Below are 21,488 nucleotides of genomic sequence, written 5' to 3'. Positions count from 1 at the left end.
TAAACGTTCGCGTCACGCCGAAGGCCCGGGTTCGATTTCCCACATGGGTACAATATGTGTGTTATGTTACTATCTACCTAGGTTGTTTAATTACCTATCTACGGTAAAACAGGCTACCTAGCCATGCATCAGTCTGGAAATATTGTCTGAAATAAACCTAGTTGCAGCACAATACTCATTAAAAACAAACAAAACTGCGTCAAAGAAACATATACCCATTAGAAGAAATATCCGTCCATTAGGAGAAAAAACGTCCCTGTTGCCAGGCGGAAGTGGGCAGATGGTGACACTGTACGTTGCCAGGAAGACCCGCGAGTGGAAAAATGCGGCTGTCAATACTTAATGTAATAATGAGATTTACAAATGTGTACACGGATCAAAACAAAAAGGTACAAACAAGCTATAATACCGTATACAAAAACGTTAACTGCAACAATGTGTTACGATGCTAATGTTTTGCTTAAAAGTAGGAATGACGTTTTCCACTATTTAAGTGGGACTGTCTGTCAAGTCTTTTTGCCGAAACAGCAGAAATGCGATTAATTGCTAACCTGTAATGGGTTGTAAGACTGCGGGGAGAGATCTCAATACTGATTCTTATATGACGTAAATGAATGTTTGAATTTGATTGGTTAAAACGTGGCGTACTTTTCCCTTCTGAAAAGGTCCAACATTTCACACAAAACCCGGGCGTATTAATACAGCGATAGCAGACATATCGATCCTTAAAATCACTGCAGATAACCAATCAAAACTGTATACCGTATTTCTTCCGCTGGACGCACATCTCTACTACACGGTTACAGCCCACCTGGCTTAAAAGTCACCTGAATAAAACGCTTAACCTAATTAAGGTCTGCCCACAAAACATAATTGATGAGGTAATTGGGGCGTGAGACAAGAGTGGGAGAGGCCACTTATCAGTGGACGGCGTGTTCATTAAGTTATGAGAGTTGTTCACTGTGAAAACATTAAGGTTGGGTAGATTCAAGCACTTACTCTTAGTCTTAATAAAATTAGAGCTTTTATTACTGGAGGAGTATTTAAAAGAAGTGTGTATAATATATTTATGTTACCTTCTCCAACTAACATGAGAATGAAGAAACTTTCTATAAGTATGTATGTTTGTAGCTATGTCCATATCTACATCACTGTGTCGAATGAACAAGTTAATGTCAGATACCTTCCCAATGTTCGTGACGGCAGATTTGCATACCATGTAGGACATATGTTTAAAGTCAACCGACAAGTAGATGATATCTGCTACTGGACATGTACAGAGCAGCACTGCAAAGGATCTATCCACACACAAGAGGATCGCCTTCTGAAGATTGGATCTGGACACAACCATGAAGCACCACACTACATCTTTAACATCGACGCCTTCGGGACAACCATGTATAGATCAAGGCAGAAGATTCTTCCCAAGTTATCTAAGACAAGACAGGCTATCCACCTGGATGGAGAGTGGAAAGCTACGGATGCAGGAGAAAACTTCCTCATCGCAGATCATGGGGCCGAGGGCCGAATTCTCATCTTTGCTACAAGGAAGAGTTGGAATATCTCTGCGAAGCCGATGTCGTACATGGTGATGGAACGTTCTACACATCCCCGAAACTCTTCCAACAGACCTATACTTTCCACACTGAAATCCAGGGACTAGTACCTCCCTCTAGTCTACTGCCTTCTGCCAAACAAGACCGAAGCTACATACACGTACATTAAGGCCTTCCAGCTGATCAAGGTTGAAGCCAGTCGTCTCAATCTGTTTCAATCCTGACTCCTTCCAGATGGACTTTAAGAAGGCTGCTGCTAATGCTATTACTACTGTGTGCTGAAGGGGAGTGAAGATTCCTGGGTGCTTCTTTCAATATGCTCAAGCTGTTAAAATTCAGACTCATGGACTTGGAAGACCCTGACTTCCATAGGCGAGCAGCTTGTGCCAAGGCTCTTCCTCTTGTTCCACTTGAGGAAGTTGAGAATGTGTGGGTGGATGCAATCGCTGAAGGTGGCCAAGGAGTAACTCGGTTCATGGACTATGTGACAACAACTTGGGTGGAGGGTACGTCCTGGACAAAATAAGAATGGAACCACTTCACACATGATGGACACGAACAACCACGCAGAAGGGTGTCATAACAGCCTCCACTCGTTGCCCAAGTGTGTCCCTAACATAATTGACTTTGTGAAGCTGATCAAGCGGGAGCAGTCCAGGGTTGAAGGGTCATACCCCTTTGCCGGACAGCTGACGTGATGATAACGGATAAGAGTAACGGTCCACTAGTTTGTCGGCTATAGTCTGTTTTCAGGGTGTATTGTCACCCATAGTCTCATCTGGGGGACATGAGCGTTTGGCAATGAGTCCAAACTCATTAATTAGAAGGCGCCAATTTGTTTTGAGTGAACTCGATTTCCAGTAACTAATTTGTGTGAACTCGAACTATATTAGCTAAATTGAGTGAACCTTATTCAAATGGTTATTTCTGTCATTATGCCTGTATATAAAGAATGTAGACATGGTTCCCTCATTACAAAATGGCAAACGCTCAAGTTAACATTCAGTTCATTCCAGATTCAAGGGGAGGTAGACACTTAATATATCTAGGTCACATGTTTAGGGTTAAGAGCGCAAAAAGGGACTGAGTTCATTGGAAATGTTGTAAGACAGGTTGTCCTGCAACGGTCAACACCGTCAGTGATGTTCTCAGCAGTTCCAGGATAACCAGGGGCGGTGGGGTAGCCCACTGGTTAAAGCGTTGGCTCGTCACGCCGAAGGCCCGGGTTCGATTCCCCACATGGGCACAATGTGTTAAGCCCATTTCTGGTGTCCCCCGCCGTGATATTGCTGGAATATTGCTAAAAGCGGCGTAAAACTAAACTCAGTCAGTCAGTCAGTCCAGGATAACCAGCACAACCATCATCAAGATCAAATTCAGTTCAAAAAATATTCATGTACATTCATTTATGTCTTCAGTTACCAATTTCTGAAAATGTACGAAATGGGTATTTATGAATTTTATCATGAAGAGATAATATACCAAAAATGATGAATTGACGAAACAAATAAAACCGAGATGAAGTTATTTTTGTTAGGCCGAAACAGACTGTAAGTTAATACCGAATTGTTTAAGGGATTATCGCGCATCAGTGAATTTTTATCTAGAACAAAAGCGGCCGGCAAAACGGGACCCCTGGCTGAAGTGAGACTGACATAGTAGAGAGGTCATCCACGGGAACCAGCAATGAGACGTCGCTATGTAACAGTTGATCAGGGCTTGCTGTGATCCAAGACCAGGCTACTCACTGGTACTATCACTATCCTGGAGTACACAGACTCAGTATCCCACTTGGTGTTTGGGAACAATGAACAACAGAGTGAAGATGAACAATGTGACTTTAATATGATCTGTCATGACGGTGTGACATCATAATATATGATACAGATGTGTTCCATCTATATGTGACAGTTATGAAAATGTAGTTCAATGGTAAATCTCAATATATCGCTGTTAACATTGTAAATAAATATCTCAGTATGAATATTTGAGCTCTGGCAGAATCCCTGGTCAACGACTTGAACTATTTTGCACGCCTGAGTCTAATGGAGGAAATATGGTACGTTTTGATATTAGATGGTAACGGTTTTGACGTCCAAAAGGCCGTAATCCTGACTGGTCTGATGACGACATGACAACCACTGAACGAAGGCAGATCTTGTCAACTACCTATGTAGACTTTAATATCCAAAAGAAATATCGAATTGTTAATAATTTTAGTTTAACGGAAAAAAGTATTTTACTATAACCTGTAGACTAATGCTTAGTCTCTGAATATATATAATTTTAATGGTAACAAACAAGCCCATTTAACATATGTTATATTTGGGATTACACTTTCTTAGTAAAGTACAGATTCTTGTACTTTTGTTGGGCTGAGTCCATCCGGGATTCGAACCCACAACCTCAGAATCAGTCACCTAATCGCCAGCACTCAAAGTCAGCCGCCTAACCCGCAGAGTCACCGCGACTTCCACTTCAACCAGTTGAAGTCGTGGTGGCTGAGCGGGTTAGGCTGACTCTTTACTCAGAAAGTGTAATCACAAATATAACATATGTGACATTTGACCACTTTCTAAATGGCATTGTGTAATCAAAGCCCATTTAAATTGAAAAGGAGCCCCAGGGAGACCAGAGATTTAGAGACTAGGAACATCTGCATTGGGGCTACTCGTGTTTGGGTCATTACCAATTAGAAGTCACATCATACAACCATCAGATCCTGAGGAAATCTAGACTTGCTTTATTTAGGACTTTAGCACTGCAGATAGGGCTTGGCAGCAGGGAAGATAATGTGGTTCAAGGACTGTGAGTCGACTTTAACAAACTTCTATCACAACTGCATCACACATATGCCATTATCATAGGGGACTTTAACATCCACTATGATTCACATGATAAGCCAGACTTGAAACGTGTCATGAAGCTCCTTATAGACACGTGACCTAGTACAGGATGTGCAAAGTACTACACACAAGTGTGGACATATCATTGACTGGGTTCTTACTAAGGAGAATTCAAGTAGATGATGTGTCGTTGTCGGACCACTATCCTGTAACTATCGAACCAAACCTTAAAAGGCCTAAAGCACAAACAGAACTAATCTCCTGTAGGAATACTCAGAAGATGGACAAGAATGTCCTCCGTCAAGTTCTAGAAGAGTCCAATCTTGTACACAGTGATTCAACTGACCTGGACGAGTTGTGTGATCGTTACAATAGAACTCTATCGTCTTTGCTTGAAAAGCACGTCCCTGTCACAGTGAAACAGATTTCAGTTAGGAAATCATCTCCATGGTACGGTGACGAGATTCTTCAGGCAAAGAGAGCTAGGCGACGCGCAGTAAGGTTGTGGAGGAAAACCAAGTTGGAGATTCACAGGCAGATATACTGGCAGCACAGGCAGTCATGTGTTACACCCGAATTATCACAGAAATTCCAAGGTGAACATATTACCGCCTCTTTCAAAATATTCACAGATGCTGAGATTTTGCATATCATCAAAACCTCTAAACCCACAACTTGTGCACTGGATCCTGTTCCCACAAAGCTGATTATTGACTGTATTGATATTCTTTTGCCTGTCATGACCAGACTGGTTAATCTCAGCTTGTCAACTGGCAGTGTACCAATGGCCTTCAAACAAGCGCTTGTCAAGCCCTTACTGAAGAAGTCAAACTTGGATAGTGCATCTGTGGGAAATTATATACCAGTGTCAAATCTCCCATTCTTATCTAAGGTCCTTGAGAAGGTTGTTAAGTGCAGATTATCTGCTCATCTTCTTCAAAATGACCTCTTTGACAAGTATCAACCTGCTTATAGAGCTTCCCACAGTACGGAAACAGCTATGCTACGTATCATGAATGACCTTCAGAATGCTGCGGGCAATGGCCAAGTTGGTCTCCTTGTACTATTAGATTTGTTTGCAGCGTTCGATACAATCGACCTTTCAACATTGACACACCAGCTTGAATATCAGTTTGGAATAACCGGTGTAGCCCTGGGTTGGTTCACATCATATCTCTCTGATAGATGTCAAACAGTACATATACAGTACAACCAGAAATTATTGAGAATTTAAAGATTGTAATTTTTTTATTTTTTTCACTCATTACTCACGTATTAAATGTGAATATTAGCAGAACATAACTCCAGATTCAAAGACAGGTGAACAGTTAGTATTTTGTCAAGTCACCATGGGCAGCAATGCAGGCTTCAATGCGGCGGGGCGTACTACTGATCAAAGAAGTTAGGAAGTCGTGGTCCATGCTGTCCCAATATCGGACCACCTCTTCTTTCATTTCAGCAATATTTGTCAGATTTTTCTTATTGACACTTTCCTTCATAAGTCACAAAACATTTTCTATTGTATTTAGGTCAGGGCTATAGCTAGGCCAATCTAATAATGTCATATTTTTGGTCTGAAACCAGGCCTGTGAATGCTTTGAACGATGTTTTAGGTCGTTGTCCTGCTGGAAAATCCAAAATTGTCCATAGAACACGTGAGCAGATGGAAGTTATTGTCCCTCGAGAATAACTGTGTACCGCTCACTGTTCATATTCCCTTCAAATACACAGAGGGGCGTTGCCCATTATGCCACCCCACACGGTAAATTTCGGACTGTTTCTGATACAAAGGTTTTTCAGTTTGTTTGGTCCAGAATTTCAGTGTATTAGGAAACAGCCACACAGAACTTTCATCTGAGAAAATCACATTATCCCAGTTAAAAGTTCTATGCTGTTAGCACCAGTTCAACCTTCGCTCCTTAAGCTTTTGTTCAGGTTTCATGATCGGTGATGAAATGCCTCGACTTTTCTGCCAACCCATTGCATGCAGCTCAGTTCTAATTGTCTCCTTACAGACAGCCACAGTTCCTCTATCAATCATATCCAGCCTTAAGTTTTCTAAACTCCTTCCTTTGTTTTTAGAAACAAGAATACCAAGCCGCCTCCTGTCACCGACAGTCAATTTTCTGGGCCTACCTGCGCCTCCCTGGTGCTCAATGCCATATCCATTTGCAATATTTTTCAAAACACGATAAACAGTGGACAAAGGGATGCCTGTTCTACTTGAAATCACTTTAGCTGATCTGATGTCCTTGTTATAATACTCTAAAATCAACTTCCTCTTCTCTAAATCATCCATACTGAGGATCACAGAAAATGTCATCTGCTAGCAAGTAAACAAAGGGGGATAACTCTTCACAAACTAATACAAAAGGATTAACGGAGTTGTCTCTCTTGAATGAAACCAAGCACTTGATAGCTGGTCAAGGTTGTTTATACTATAAATCCAATTAAACATATTCCTAAAATTATCAATAATTTCCGGTCATACTATATCCAATGTGTCTTCACAAAGAGAGTTTCTATCTTTCGGTGTACCCCAAGGATCCGTGCTTGGTCCTCTCTTGTTCACGCTGTACATCAAGACTCTTGGTGATTCTATCGAGGCGCAAGGTGTTGATCATCATGGCTACGCAGACGACATGCAACTTCTGAGAACATTTGCAGTTAGAGACTCCCAGAATGCTATCTCCCATCTAGAGGAGTGTACTATTACCATCAAGTCATGGCTGACTTGTAACCAACTGAAGATGAATGATGGAAAAACTGAAGCAATCATTGTTGGACAAAAAACAGAAAACACATCCTTTTGGAGACAGGGACATTTCTATTGGTAATGCCAACATACCGTTCTCTTCTGCTGTCAAAAACCTTGGTGTTGTGATTGACTCTGATCTGCAAATGGAGAGCCAGGTTACCAACACTTGCAGAAGCTGCTATCACCATCTTCGCAACATTGGTCACATTCGACAAATGCTCTCCAGAGAAGCCACTTGTGTCCTTGTACGCTCGTTAGTCCAATCACGTTTAGACTACTGCAACAGTCTGTATTACGGCTTGCCAGAGAGACTCCTCACAAAGCTGCAGAAGGTGCAGAACACTGGTGCAAGGATCATCAGCAGAACAAAGAAGCGCTCTCTCATCACGCCTGCCTTGAAGTCCTTGCATTGGCTGCCAGTACGAGCAAGAATAGAATTTAAGACTCTCACACTTGCTTATCAGTGCTTTCACTCAACTGCGCCAAGTTATCTAACTGACCTACTCTCCAAGCACAGTCCTGTGAGAACATTAAGATCAGGAAATCTTCATCTTCTGGAGATACCAAAACGCCAGCTGAAGCTATGCTGCTCCATTCTCTCTGGAACTCTATTCCCCATGATATTAGACTGTCACCAACCCTAGACAACTTCAAATCTCATTTAAAGACATTCCTTTTCCGAAAATACTATCACTCTACTTTCTGCTACTCATTTCTACCGTGTTATACTCACCATACTTAGAGCAGACACTTTGCCTGGAATTTTACCGCTTTATAAATTCACTACACTCAGTGTTGGGAATTGGTTAAAATCTCTTAATTGAACATTGGTTCATTACAACCGATCAATCATCGAAAATAATTGGTTAGCATCATTTATCAGATTTTCCTGGTTATGTTTGTTTGCACAAAACATAAAGAAAAACATGTAGTTTTTGGTTTTGGGTTTTATTTTGCAAATTGCTCATCTTTAAAGGATGACTGGTATGTTAGGAACATAAATTTCTTGGAGGTCTTTAAGATTAATCCAATCATGACTTGGGCGAGCTTGTAGTGCTCATGAAATGTAACAGACAAAACCAACCGTGTGAAAGACACTGTTAATGCAACAAGTGTTCCAGAATTGTTTGTGTTCGATTATGAGAAAACATGATCGATTGCTTGGTCGTTTAGTCACTGCGACCAATCTTCGATTAATTCAATTAATCGGACCACCACTAACTACTACTATATAACCTGTTTCCCTTACAATGGGAGATGTCTGGGACTAAATGTTAGTCTATGTCAGAGATGGGCTGGAAAATCCGGGTTGGAATTGATCTTCAGTAACCATGCTTGTCGTAAGAGGCGACTAACGGGATCGGGTGGTCAGGCTCGTTGACTTGGTTGACACGTGTAATTGTATCCCATTTCGAAGATCGATATTCATGCTGTTGATGACTGCACTGTCTGGTGCAGACTCGAGTATTTACAGACCGACGCCATTTAGCTGGAATATTGCTGAGCGCAGCGTTAAACTCAACTCACTCACTCATTACTATAACTCCCATTCGTTACTCTCACAACATTGAAACATCACTCAGCAGTGACCTTTGTGGCTTCAGTATTCATCTTTTTATATTTATTTATAATAACCTATCTACCATTCACATGCTATGGTTCTTACCGATAAAACGCCTCGTACAGAAGACCAAAGTGCGCGGCTGTAAAATCTCAACGATTTTAAAGACTAGGTTTGGAGCGCCTCTGCTGACAGATCATTGACAGCTTATTATCTATATAACAAGCCGTAATCGCACAGAAATGACAGAACCATATCGGTAATGTGTGTCTATCTGGCCTACCGAACTTTACTAAGTGGCGTGAGTGAGTGAGTTTAGTTTTACGCCGCTTTTAGCAATATTCCAGCAATATCACGACGGGGCACACAGAAAATGACCTTCACACAATGTACCAATTTTGGGAATCGAACCCAGGTCCTCGACGTGACGAGCGAAAGCTTTAACCACTGGGCTACCCCACCGCCCCGAAGAGACTGACTGACTGAGTTTAGTTTTACGCCGCTTTAAGCAATATTCCAGCAATATCACGGCGGGGACACCAGAAATGGGCTTAACACATTGTGCCCATGTGGGGAATCGAACCCGGGTCTTCGGCGTGACGAGCCAACGCTTTAACCACTAGGCTACCCCACCGCCCCGAAGAGAAGTGCCACGGGGTACCTATGAGTAAGATCGAACACGGGTCTCTTACTATCGACTTGAAACTTCCCAAATAGTTTTACAGCCGCCTCGGAACAGTCGACCTGCTGAAATGTTTAATCCGTATGTCTGCGAAACGAGTTTATCACTTTTTGAGGTGGTGAGGTAAAATGGGGTTTAACGTCGCACTTAAGGATATTTCGCTCATAAGACGACGTGCATGCGTGTGTATGTGTGGCTGCTTGTACTAGCCCAGACTTAAGCTGTTTTTATAGTGCAAGCCCACTGAGATACCACGCCGCAGTGAAGCATGAATACCCCACTCAGACACATTATACTGACTCCGAATCGACCAGTCCTTGTTGTACCCATTCATGCCGAGCGCCATCCAGGAACCAACAAGTACTTTACATGTACTTTTACGTCTTTTGGTATGACGCGGCGGGGATCGACCCCGTGACTTTCCGCTCTCCGAGCGAACGCCCTAACCACTACACCACGGAGGCGGTTTATCACTTTCGAAAACAGACCGCCCCCTTGGTGTTGTGGATAGAGCGTCGGTCTGCACGATTATTGGTGGTTCGATCCCCGCCTACGTCAAACCAATAAATGTCCTCAAATATTGCAATACGTCCAATCGGACTCACAGGCACGTCTTGCCTGGTGCAGACAGCATCTACAGTACAGGAGACAAGGTTGGGCTGGTGTTGTGTTCACTGACGAGTCGAGATTTCATCTAGCAGCTCAGATGGCAGGGCAAGGGTGTACAGACCGCGATGTGAACGGTATGCTGACGCGTGCATTGTTCAATGTCGACAGTTTGGTGTCGGCAGCATTATGGTATTGGAAAACATCACATCCCATGGTCGGACACAACTTGCCATTGTCAGTAGTAATCAGACAGGTTTGCGATACAGGAATGAGATCATATGACCTCATGTGCATCCGTTCATTGAAAGACAGAGACGGAAATACACGCTTCAGCAAGATAATGCCCGTCCACATGTTACTCGTGTTGTGACAGACTTCCCGAGACAGCAGAACATTTCGGTACTCCCCTGACCAGCTGTTTCTCAGGACCTGACCCATATCGAGCGCGCATGCGGTGAAATGGAGAGACGTTAACGTCAAGCCCAGAATCAGCTATGACGTTAGCTGAATTTGGACAAGCGTTGGTTCAGATATGGAACAACATTCCCTAAGCTTTTTCAATTGCATAATGTCCTCTATGCCTCTTCCTGCATCAGCGCCAATGATGGACACACACGATGCTGATTTTTAACTGACTTTTGACACCACATCTCTGCAAGGGCGTGTCATGATGCCTAGTGTCAAATCATACAGATTTCGATACTATCCTATCGACAGTTAAACAGTGATTAAGGAAAACACCACAAATCATGTTATTATCTTTATGCATTAAAATGGCAGAACATCAAATAATGCACTGTAACTTTATTTCAGTTGTATACAAGCTTCATCAAGACAGCCTGTAAAAGGAATCGAGGCCAAACAATCCAGTGATTGATTTCATGAGCAGTATCCCACACCGATGGAGTCACCGTTTTTCATCAACTCACCTTATACAATTGGCTCTTACGCGAGCAGTATAGTGTGAGGTATCTGTTCTATTTTAGATCCCTGTAAGTTTAACATTCCTGCAAATGATTTCAGTTCCCGACTGATTAATTGTAACACAGATATGGGTATATTCCGTAAGCATTTCAAATTTAACAATAGTCTACCAGTGTCATCCTGGATATTTGAATCCACTGTATATCATATAGACTCCGGGGTCTTCTTATTTGGTTTCTGGGACTACTAAACGAACCGGGTGGTAGGTGTCTTGGTTGATTTAAATACTTCGATCGATGACCGAATTATCCGGTCCAGACTCGAATTATATGCAATTATATACAAGCTCACGTGAACCACACACAAACAAACAAACAAGGCTGATTTCATCGATTGCAATGATGTGTACCTGGGATGCTGCTGACGCTGAACCAAAACAAACAACGCCGATTTCATTGTTCATTAGATCAATGGGCATTTCAATCACCGAATTATCCGGTCCAGACTCGACTTATATACAACAAGCACACATGTACCTGGAATGTCGCCAAGTCACAAACAAACAATGCTTGTTTCTATGTTGTCTGAAGACACGACTGTCTCACCTATCAAATAAACCAAGAAAATCACTACTGTATATTACAGATTAAATGCTATTCTCTGCTACTGAATTGTCACAAAGGTGGTCAATCATTTTCGACATCACGATGTGTAAGAAAGCGCCTAGTTACGTCCCAGCGTGGACTGTAATATTTTACGTTCGCTTCTTGTATCATGCCTGGCTATTCTGGGCTGTCTCTTTGGCCGTTGCCTCTGAAACAAACGGGTAATCGGAAGTTGTTGGGACGAACATTAGTAATAAATTGGATATTTTGTTCCGTTGAAACACTACAGCTATTCAAACTGTTTCTGTGCAAGTATAGCTCCCACATGAGAAATGACGTTAGCATATATATCTTCTGTTAGCAAAAGTATGTCGATGTCATTACGTCTCTACGCTCAAAGTTTTAACTAGCAAAATTATTGCACGCTAATAGATCAAAATTATCTTATTATAAACATGTTACTTGGCAGGTACAAGAATATGATACTATTTATATTTACAGTCCCTTGCACGTGGCTAATCTACATAAAATCTCCCAGATTGCCGTGCGAAGGACGCATGCGCAGAGATCATATCCGGACGTCAATATTCCGAGACGGAAACACGTTTGGAGAATGTTGAAGATAAATTTCGTTCGCTTTCTAAGACAACAAATGGTAGTAAATAAATAAATATTTGGTGGAATACAGTCTGAAATATAGCTATGGATGTGGACAACGATTTGGACGGACAGCTGCTCCAGCAGTTTAGTTCTATGGGCACAACGGACCGAGATGTGCTCATTGCGGAGTTTCAAAAACTCTTGGGAAACAAACTCAACCCATCATCTTGTGCTTTTTTTCTTGATATGAATAACTGGTATGTTTACCCACGACAGGAACGTGTCACAATACTTACTGTTTGCCATTTCTAATCCCTTTTGTCTAATTTGTATTCAAACACTTACATCAATCTCGAAGATACACTGACAATTTTGTGAAAGAGTGTAGGGAGTGTCATTTTCAGAGATAACATGTTTTTGTTTGAAAATGTTGCCGAATTATTAGGTATTGAGTTGTGAGTCATAATATATTTTGATTACTGTTTGGTGGTTGCAATGTGCTATTAGCTAGCTATATTCTAGCCATTCTTTCTAGTTTCCCATGAGCCATATTTTGGCCTAAAAGTTCCATCAACATATGTGATGTCTTGCACTCACTTAGTCTTCTAAGGTAGGTTGTGGATCCCATACACTCTAAATATGCTCTGATAGAATGGCAGTTATTTCAAAGGGTGCCATAGGGTACCAGTCAGATAATATAGGTGTTTTAGTGTAAGTAAGTGTACCCATACTTTCTGTGAACCAATTAATCATGTCATTTCAATTCATTGTTTAATAAATCAGTGAACATCATGTAAACCTGTAAACTTGAGATCAGGATTTTATGAACACTATCATGACTGCAAGAATAGTTCTGCTTTGTTTGTCCTTGACCCATAAACTAGCCTACAAATTATGTTATCATCCCAAACAGGATTTCCTGTTGTGCATACTGGCATTCAAAATCATGGCCACGCCCATGTTAAACTGTGAGATTGGCAGTGCCACTGATAAACAGTTCCATGAGGTGCAGATTTATTGCATTTTCTATTAAATAAATCTTGGTGTGTATTATATTCATATTTTTAATTGTGCATTTCACTGAAACTATTTCATCCATGCTATTTCAATATTAGCCATGCTGTGTCAAGCACATTAAGCACTATTTTGATCCCTGATATGAAAGATTATGTCTCATCTGTCTCAGCACAGTTGTCATCATGATGACAAAAAGTAGATGTTACAACTACAGCAAACAGCAAACAATCCGAGTCAGCCTGTGTCAAAACATCCGGAATCTTCCACTGATCTAAAAATGCTGTGTCATTATTGTCAACAGATTACTATGTTAATATTTGGACTAGTATTAGCTGACAAGATTTCACTTTAGTGTTTGAAGTTACTGGCTGTCTGACTTGATGGATAAATGTACACGAAGTCTTTCTGGTGCTAGAAGCAGATGCTTTTAAAAATAAATGCTACATACATTTATGATCAAGATGAAATGTTTTGAAGTGGAGCTGTTACTACATTGACAGATATTTTCAATCTGTTCATAATTGCTTCCAAGTAGTATACTATCAAATGACATATTATATAAAAACACATGTTTTTATGTTCTAAGTTATCTGGAATTGCTATAGCAACTTAAATACGTATCCGACCAATGTACGCTATTCTTTGATATGATAAAGACACTTTTAATAAAATAAATTTAAGAGTACATTCCGTGACAGGACGTAGCAGATTAGGTTTTGCCTGCTTATATCAGTGGTAATGATGCACTTTTCCTGACAAAGTAAAACTATTCCATTTCTTGAATCCAAGTTATGACCATGCTACCACTTATTGAGAGATTACATTAAAGTATTACTATTTCCTTTAAATTTGCTCAGATTTCCTTATGCCTGGGTTAAATGAGGACTGCATCAAACTGTTATTATTATTCGTTTCTTGCAGGAACCTACAGGAAGCCATTGGGTCATATTATGACTTTGAACAGCCCCTGTCAACTTGCCATCTATGAGTTTCATCAAAGATGTCCGCGATAGGAGAAGGGGAATCCATACCCCCAAACAACAAGTTCATCAAAACATGGAGGGTACAAAATGGAGGTGAGTTTAAACATTCTGAGACACTATTAGTGTTGGGAATTGGTTAAAAATAAAATCTCATAATTAATCATTGATTCATAACAAACGATCAATCATCGAAAATAATTGGTTAGCATCATTTATCAAATTTTCCTGGTTATCTTTGTTAATGCAAAAAAAATAAAGAAAAAACATGTAGTTCTTTTCGGGTTTTTTAGCAAATTGCACAAAACAAATTTGCAAATTTCTCATCTTTAAAGGATGACTCGTATGTTAGGAACATAAATTTCCTGGAGTCTTTAAGATAAATTCAATCCTGACTTTGAACGAGCTTGTACAAGTTATAGTACTTATGAAATGTAACAAACAAAACCAACCTTGTGAAAAATATTGCTATGTTCCAAACAAATGTTCCAAAATTGTTTGTGTTCGATTATGAGAAAACATGATCGATTCCTTGGTCGTTTAGTCATTGCGACCAATCTTCGATTATTTCGATTAATCAGACCACCACTAGACACTATATACAAATATTGTACTTTGTTTGTATTCCATATTTGTGAGTAATGTCTATGTATCACAGACAAATCCATAACTCTATCATTACTCCAGAAATATTTGAAAATTCCCAAGCAAATCAAAACACCCAATTTCTTTATTTCATCTGACATCATATCATTCCAGCTGACCAGCTTGCACTTAGGTTCAGTCAAATACATTTATGCAAATATTGGTTTGTAAATGTTCAGCATGGAATTCTTTTGCATGTTGTTTTACTTCTATTACTTCTATTTATTTAAAAATAATAATTTAAATCCCTCAAGATTGTGTGAATAATTAAAAAACATGTGTCTGATGACAAATGTTATTTCAATATTTTCTCAAATTGTAATGAGTCACTTTCCAATTCCTTCTCAAAATTGAAAATTATATTTAGGATATTTTCAATACAATATCCAAGATAATGAAAACCACAAGTCAAAAAGAACCACTGGCCCTTCAACTTGTCAGTCAAAGCCATGTGAGAAAGAATCACTCAAATTGTGGCATCAGTGTAATATGTTTGAGACCTAATGACTATTATGTCCGCAGTGGGACTTCTGTGGCAGTCATCCAGAATTAGCTGTGCAGAGGTGCTTTCAGCAGGCACACCCAAAACTGATACAGTGCACCCTGATTGTTTCTACAGCACCATGTCTGTGCTGATTGGTTTCTTTGGAGAGGTTTACACGTGAAGATCTGTGTTAGCGTTAGTCTTCAGTAACCCATGCTTGTCGTAAGAGGCGACTAACGGGATTGGGTGGTCAGGCTTGCTCACATGGTTGACATGTGTCATCGTATACCAATTGTGTATTGGTCATTGTATATTTAATACACTAAATTTACACAACATTTAATACATAGTAGTCAATAAAAAGGAACTGTACGCTAAAGCATCACATTTTTGTTGTCAAACAAAACGGAATTTTACAATTAGTTAATATTAGCGTTTCAACATATGCCCTTATTTTTCTCACATTAAAAGTAACTCCCAAGATAAGCATTGACATTTTATGCCATGTATTGCGGAGCCTTTGTTTTCTAAGCTAAACGGACTACTGGGATCCGGTGCATGGTCAGGCTCGCTGGCTTGGTTGACACATGTCATCGGTTCCCAATTGCGCAGATCGATCGATGCTCATGCAGTTGATCACTGGATTGTATGGTCAGACTCGATTATTTACAGACCGCCGCCATATATCTGGACTATTGCTTAGTGCGGCGTTAAACAAGAAACAGAAACTTCCAATTGGCTGAGACCAACATCATTTGGGGCTCACTACCACTAGTCTTACTCACTCACTTGACTGTTACCAGGTACAGAAGCATGGCCCCCTGGCTGCAGCCTGAAGTTTTGTAGCGGGGAGAACCTCAGTACCACAGATCGTGCAATGGTGGAGACACTACAGCCAGGTCAGATGACCGACATCAGTATTGAGATGACCAGTCCAGCTCAGAAAGGGACATACCATGGGCAGTGGAGGATGCACACACCAACTGGGGTTGGGTTTGGAGGTGAGCATGTTGCCCCGACCTCAAGACCAAGCTGCCCGTGAAGAACCGGGTTGGAAATATATAACGTAATCCATGCTTGTTGTAAGAGGCGACTAACAGGATCAGGCAGTCAGACTCACTGACTTGGTTGACACCTGCAGAGATGCCAACCCTTACGCTTTGGGCGTAATTATTACGATTTTTACCATTAAAATTACGCCATTAAACTTAATCTGCGAAAATTACGCTTTTCTACTCGTTTTAAGAAAATAAAGTGAATAAATTTCACAGGGAAGTGTTTCAAGAACGCGTACCGGTATAGGGGTTCAGAAATGGTCTTACTCTTAGCATCGCTACTCATTTCAATTAACTTGTAAGGAATTAAGTAGTTTTGTGTCACATGACCAACAAATTTCAATGTATGGAGCTTCATAATGATTGGTCACGTGTATTTCTGTCTAGAATATTTCCTATTAATGTGAATAAACCTTCTTACAAGTAATTTTTATAAAGTATTTCACCTTTCACTAAGTATTTTTTTTTTAAGTATTACGCTTTTTAGGTCCAAATTACACTTTTTGACCTCCAGTATTACACTTAGGCCCAAAATAGGGTTGGCATCTCTGCACATGTCATTGTATCCTAATTGCTGAGTACATATTGCTGAGTGCAACGTTAAACAAAAAACAAACACAACAATTGTAACAGTAAAATTGGTTTGTGTAGTGTTGTTGCTTCTCATAGAACAGGGCATCATACCGGGGCAGTCCGGTAGCTTTATGATTAAAGCATCCGCTCATCACGCTGAAGACCAGGGCCTATATTTTCAAAGCTCTCTTATCGCTAAGATAGTCGTAAGTGCCATACAATAACATTAACTTACAACTATCTTAGCACTAAGAGAGCTTCGAAAATATAGGCCCGGGGTTTGATTCCCCACATGGGTACAATGTATGAAGCCCATTTCTGGTGTCCTCCGCCGTTATATTGGGGGAATGTTGCTTAAAGCGGTGTAAACCATACTTACTCACTCACTCAGATTTATCGCATTTTCCATGAAATGAATCATGATGAGTATGATTTTCGTAATTTAAGTCCTTCACCAGTCATTCATAACCTTGGTTGCGGTGGAGTACCCTAGTGGTAATATGTTCGCTCGTGACTCCAAAGGCCCGGGTTTTATTCCAACATGGATACAGTGTGTGAAGCCCATTTCTGGTGTTCCCGCCATGATGTTGATGGAATATTGCTAAAACCGACATAAAACCATACTCATTCACTCTCTCACTTCTATAACCATGATGTCTGAGATACACCGTGTGATTGTTTTTCTTTGCTAGAAGTGATATGGGTGATAATCAACGTGGACGAAGGTGGCTTGCTGGGAGTTACTCAACAACTCTCACGCTTTGGAGAGGAGTTCCATAAGAGCCCCACCAATGTAATGGCAGCCAATCCCTTCGGTTCCCCAGAGAAGATGGGCCATCCGGAAGGCGTTGGTTCCCCCGAGATGAACTCCTCACCCCACCAGCCACACTGTGAAGGGCCCTCAAATACACCCCTACCCATGCCCTGGCCGGGGTTTCCTGTAGGTCTGTCACAGGTATGTTTATACAATGCCTTCCAATAGGGCCTGTAACAGGGGTGGAAATAACTTTAAAATTGCTAGAGTACTCTGGTACAGTGGCACATGTAAAATCACTTGCCCTGATAATTTTTCCTCTATACCGGCCGATTTTCTTGTTGATCTTTTAAATAAACAACATAATTAACATTGGAAAGTCAACTGGACACCGGTATAACATGATATACAAATTAGCTTGCCCGACAGAAAACAACACTAGACTCGGACGTCGGGCAATGGGTTATTTCCACCCCTGCTGTAAGTCTCACGAGGGACTACTTCAGGTACAAACCTGGTTCCCAGCTCCCTTTGCGTGCACCAACTTGCGATATGCGAGCCTGAGCCCAACTTATTTCTGGTGACATGCGTATATTCAAGAACCAATTCCGGTTCCAAATTGCGAGACCACCAAATATAACTTGACTAGATGGCTTGGGTGTCACAGCTGTTGGCAGTCATAATAGTTCGCTAATTTGGGGATGGTTAGATCGGAAATTTGTTATTCCTGAAGGATTATCAGTTCCTTACTGTCAACTGACAACCATAAGACCACTCGAAAAGGTATGAAACATTGTGTGTCACCAGAAGTACTATGGTCTCGCGAAGTTCCGTGACCTACTTACGGGCCCAAGGGCCATGTGATTGAGGGCTGATACTTCAGACACTTGGGTATTGAAGACCACTTTTGTAACATTCCCACAAATGATTTGTTAGATGTGTTTTGGAACTGTCTGCAGCTGCTTGCAGTGAAGACCAATGAAGATCCAGGTAAAAATTGTTTAAAGCAACCCATGCTTGTCCATCATTGACAATCTCCAGGGTATACGTTACGATCACTCTCAACTATACCCTGGATGCATCCAGGGCTTGGGGAGATGATTTTATTACCTCCCTTTGCTTTTTATCCAGTCAGGTGCCTACGCTGGGAAGTTGAGCGTACCAATCACTACTCACTTTCGCATCTTAAATTATCTAACCGTTTAAAGTTGGCAACACAATTGATGCAGAGGTACTCTGAAAGAAGTAGAAGGAGTTCTTTCATATATTCTTTTTAAAGTTTCAGATCTGTGAATTTGTCTTTATTATTTCCCCAAAAATCTGAGTGGCACTGCGAACAAACCTTTGCAACTGCGACCGCAATCTTTGTTGACACTGGCAAGCTCGGTTGCAACGGCGGCTTAAGTGATTGGCTTCTGTGAGAATGCGGAGCCAGCCAGGGGAGGTAATAAAATCATCGCCTCAAGCTGTGGATGCATCCAGGGTATAGTGGAGAGTGATCGTAACGTATACCCTGGAGATTATCGAGGATGTTGCTTGTCGTAAGAGGCCACAAACTGGATCGGTGGTGAAATTAGGCTTGTCAGGCTTGCTGACTTGATTGACACATGTCACTGTATCCCAATTGCATAGACCGATGCTCTTACTGTTGATCACTGGATTTTCTGGTCCAGACTTGATTATTTACAGACCGCCACCATATAGCTGGAATATTGCTGAGTGCAGCGTTAAACAACAAACAAACTAAGCTGGCAGCGACCTCTCAGGCAAACCATTTTCTTCTTTAAAATCTTGCATTGTAAGAAAGTTCATTGGACACTATTTTTTTAATTGCCAGTCAGTGACTGTTTGGGATTCACTAACCAGGCACAATGTGCTTTCAATGTAGATTCTAATTAGGGACGCCACGATACATCGATACATTCAAAACTGTATCGATATTTAGTTTTGAAAGCATCGATTTAAATATGTTTATGTATTTACATTTTGCAAATGTATCATGTTTTTTTATGAGAGTTATAAATGATTATTTTTCATGGGAAATTAGAACTTTTTAATCTCTGAGAATAAAAAATGTTGATCTTTCCATAGTCAATTATAAAATATGAAATATTAATGTTCAAAATGTAACTAAATTTACGCAATAATGCCGGCAAAATAGGTATCGTGATATGTATCGAATCGTGACATGGGTATCGTGAAATGTATCGATTCATGAAACTTATGTATCGTGACATCCCTAATTCTAATCAGTGTTTGACTTTGATACGCATAGAAATTGACAATGTACACAACTAAATTTATTAGCAAGTCCACAGGGATGCAGAAAAAGTCCTAATACTTTTTGTAAAAATTCCACTCAAGTGACAGTAAGTTATCACTGAGTTTGCTACTAGCTGGGTTATGGTATTTTTTGCAATTTAATTACTGTAACAATGTGATGATCATGATACACAATACAATGACAGTATTAATAATATTATTTAAGTGTCTGGGACCCCCATTTTGTTGTCCAGGACCCCTGAAAATTAAGAGTATGAGTCCCAGGGACCTGCAAATACAGGACTCCATGTAAATCCCTGCAAACACATTTAGATGATGTTGGTCAAATGAAGCTGGCATTGGCTTTTGTGCATACATGGTACTTTGCCATTGAATTATATACCAAATAATATATGCTTAATGTGTATACAAGTATCATATTGTTTTATATTTACCCAATATTCCAAACTAAGAATAATAATAATTTTATGGAAATACAACTTCTTTATTCTGTGAAAGGTGATGTTTCGGCATAGATTCTAATGTTATTGTCAAGCAAGTTGCATTAGAATCTATGTCTCTTGAGCAGAATAAATAAGTTGTACATCCATAAAATTATCATCATTCTTCATCACCTTAACTTCTAAAATGCCCATCAGAGAAGTAAGTGCACTTGGCAGGTAATTTAGGGGAACATTATTTTGCTCATATTGGTCAATGAAGTCCAAGTCACTTCTGAAAAGCCATAGCATTAGTTTCACGTACCAGTAACATGAATTTGGATTTCAAATTGGTAATTTTTACTGACAGTAGCTGCAGAAATCCAACTGAAAATAGGCATCTTAACAGATCTAGATAAAACCCTGATAATATTGGTGGGCAACCTAACAAACCGATACCAGTATGTTGATACTTTCATGCTTCATTGAATCGTTACTGCCGTTGCTGCACACCTCTGTTTCCTCTCCTGCAGCCCACCCAGGAGACGCCCAGCATGATGCAGCAGCTTACAGACCATTCCCAGGACGAAGAAATGTCATAGCGAAACGCTAACGCCAACGTCATACGTACGAGTGTTTTTGAATGGAGCGTGACTGAGTGGAGGTGAGCTAAGCTCAAGTGATGACAGAGCTAGATACATATAACCTGCAAAGGACAGACGAACCTGTGTATGATGCATGTCCCTTCAAAGGAGGAACACTTTGCTCACAGACTACAGGTGGAAATCTTGTACTCTAGAGACGAATTATGAAAAGCCATGTATAGTTTTTTAGAAAATTACAAATTATGTAAAATTTTGTTGGAAGTTAATTTATGGACTTGATCAAGTGTTGCTATAAATTATTGAATAGTATTAGAATGTTTTATGGATCACCTGATCGATTGATTGTCATTTTGCTATGACAGACTTTAGCTAAAGATGCATTGAGATTGTTCCAGTTCATTGTTTGATGTAGCACCATCGGCGGATCTTAGGTGACAAGTTGATTCTTGGTCTGTAGCAATACAGCAGCATCACATGGTACAGCAGTAAAGATACACCAGATACAAGAGTTGTAGCATGTATTTGTATCTTG

At 40.5% G+C, this 21,488-nt stretch overlaps 1 protein-coding gene across 1 annotated transcript; it reads left to right on the top strand.

Moving 5' to 3' along the window:
• The first annotated feature begins 12,126 nt into the window (after positions 1-12,126).
• Positions 12,127-21,265, top strand: LOC124258457 (protein ILRUN-like). The gene is given in 7 exon segments (XM_046692558.1): positions 12,127-12,398; positions 14,080-14,123; positions 14,126-14,163; positions 14,165-14,234; positions 16,071-16,268; positions 17,588-17,850; positions 20,885-21,265. Coding segments are annotated over 7 exon segments (837 nt in total). The 5' UTR covers positions 12,127-12,243; the 3' UTR covers positions 20,954-21,265.
• The last annotated feature ends 223 nt before the right edge of the window (positions 21,266-21,488 follow it).

Source organism: Haliotis rubra, unplaced genomic scaffold (genome assembly GCF_003918875.1).
Source record: "Haliotis rubra isolate DU_JTF1 unplaced genomic scaffold, ASM391887v1 Scf694, whole genome shotgun sequence".
NCBI classification, from domain to species: Eukaryota; Metazoa; Mollusca; class Gastropoda; order Lepetellida; family Haliotidae; genus Haliotis; species Haliotis rubra.
The sequence above is the reverse complement of the archived record's forward strand: the minus strand, read 5'-3'. Positions and strand labels throughout refer to the sequence as shown.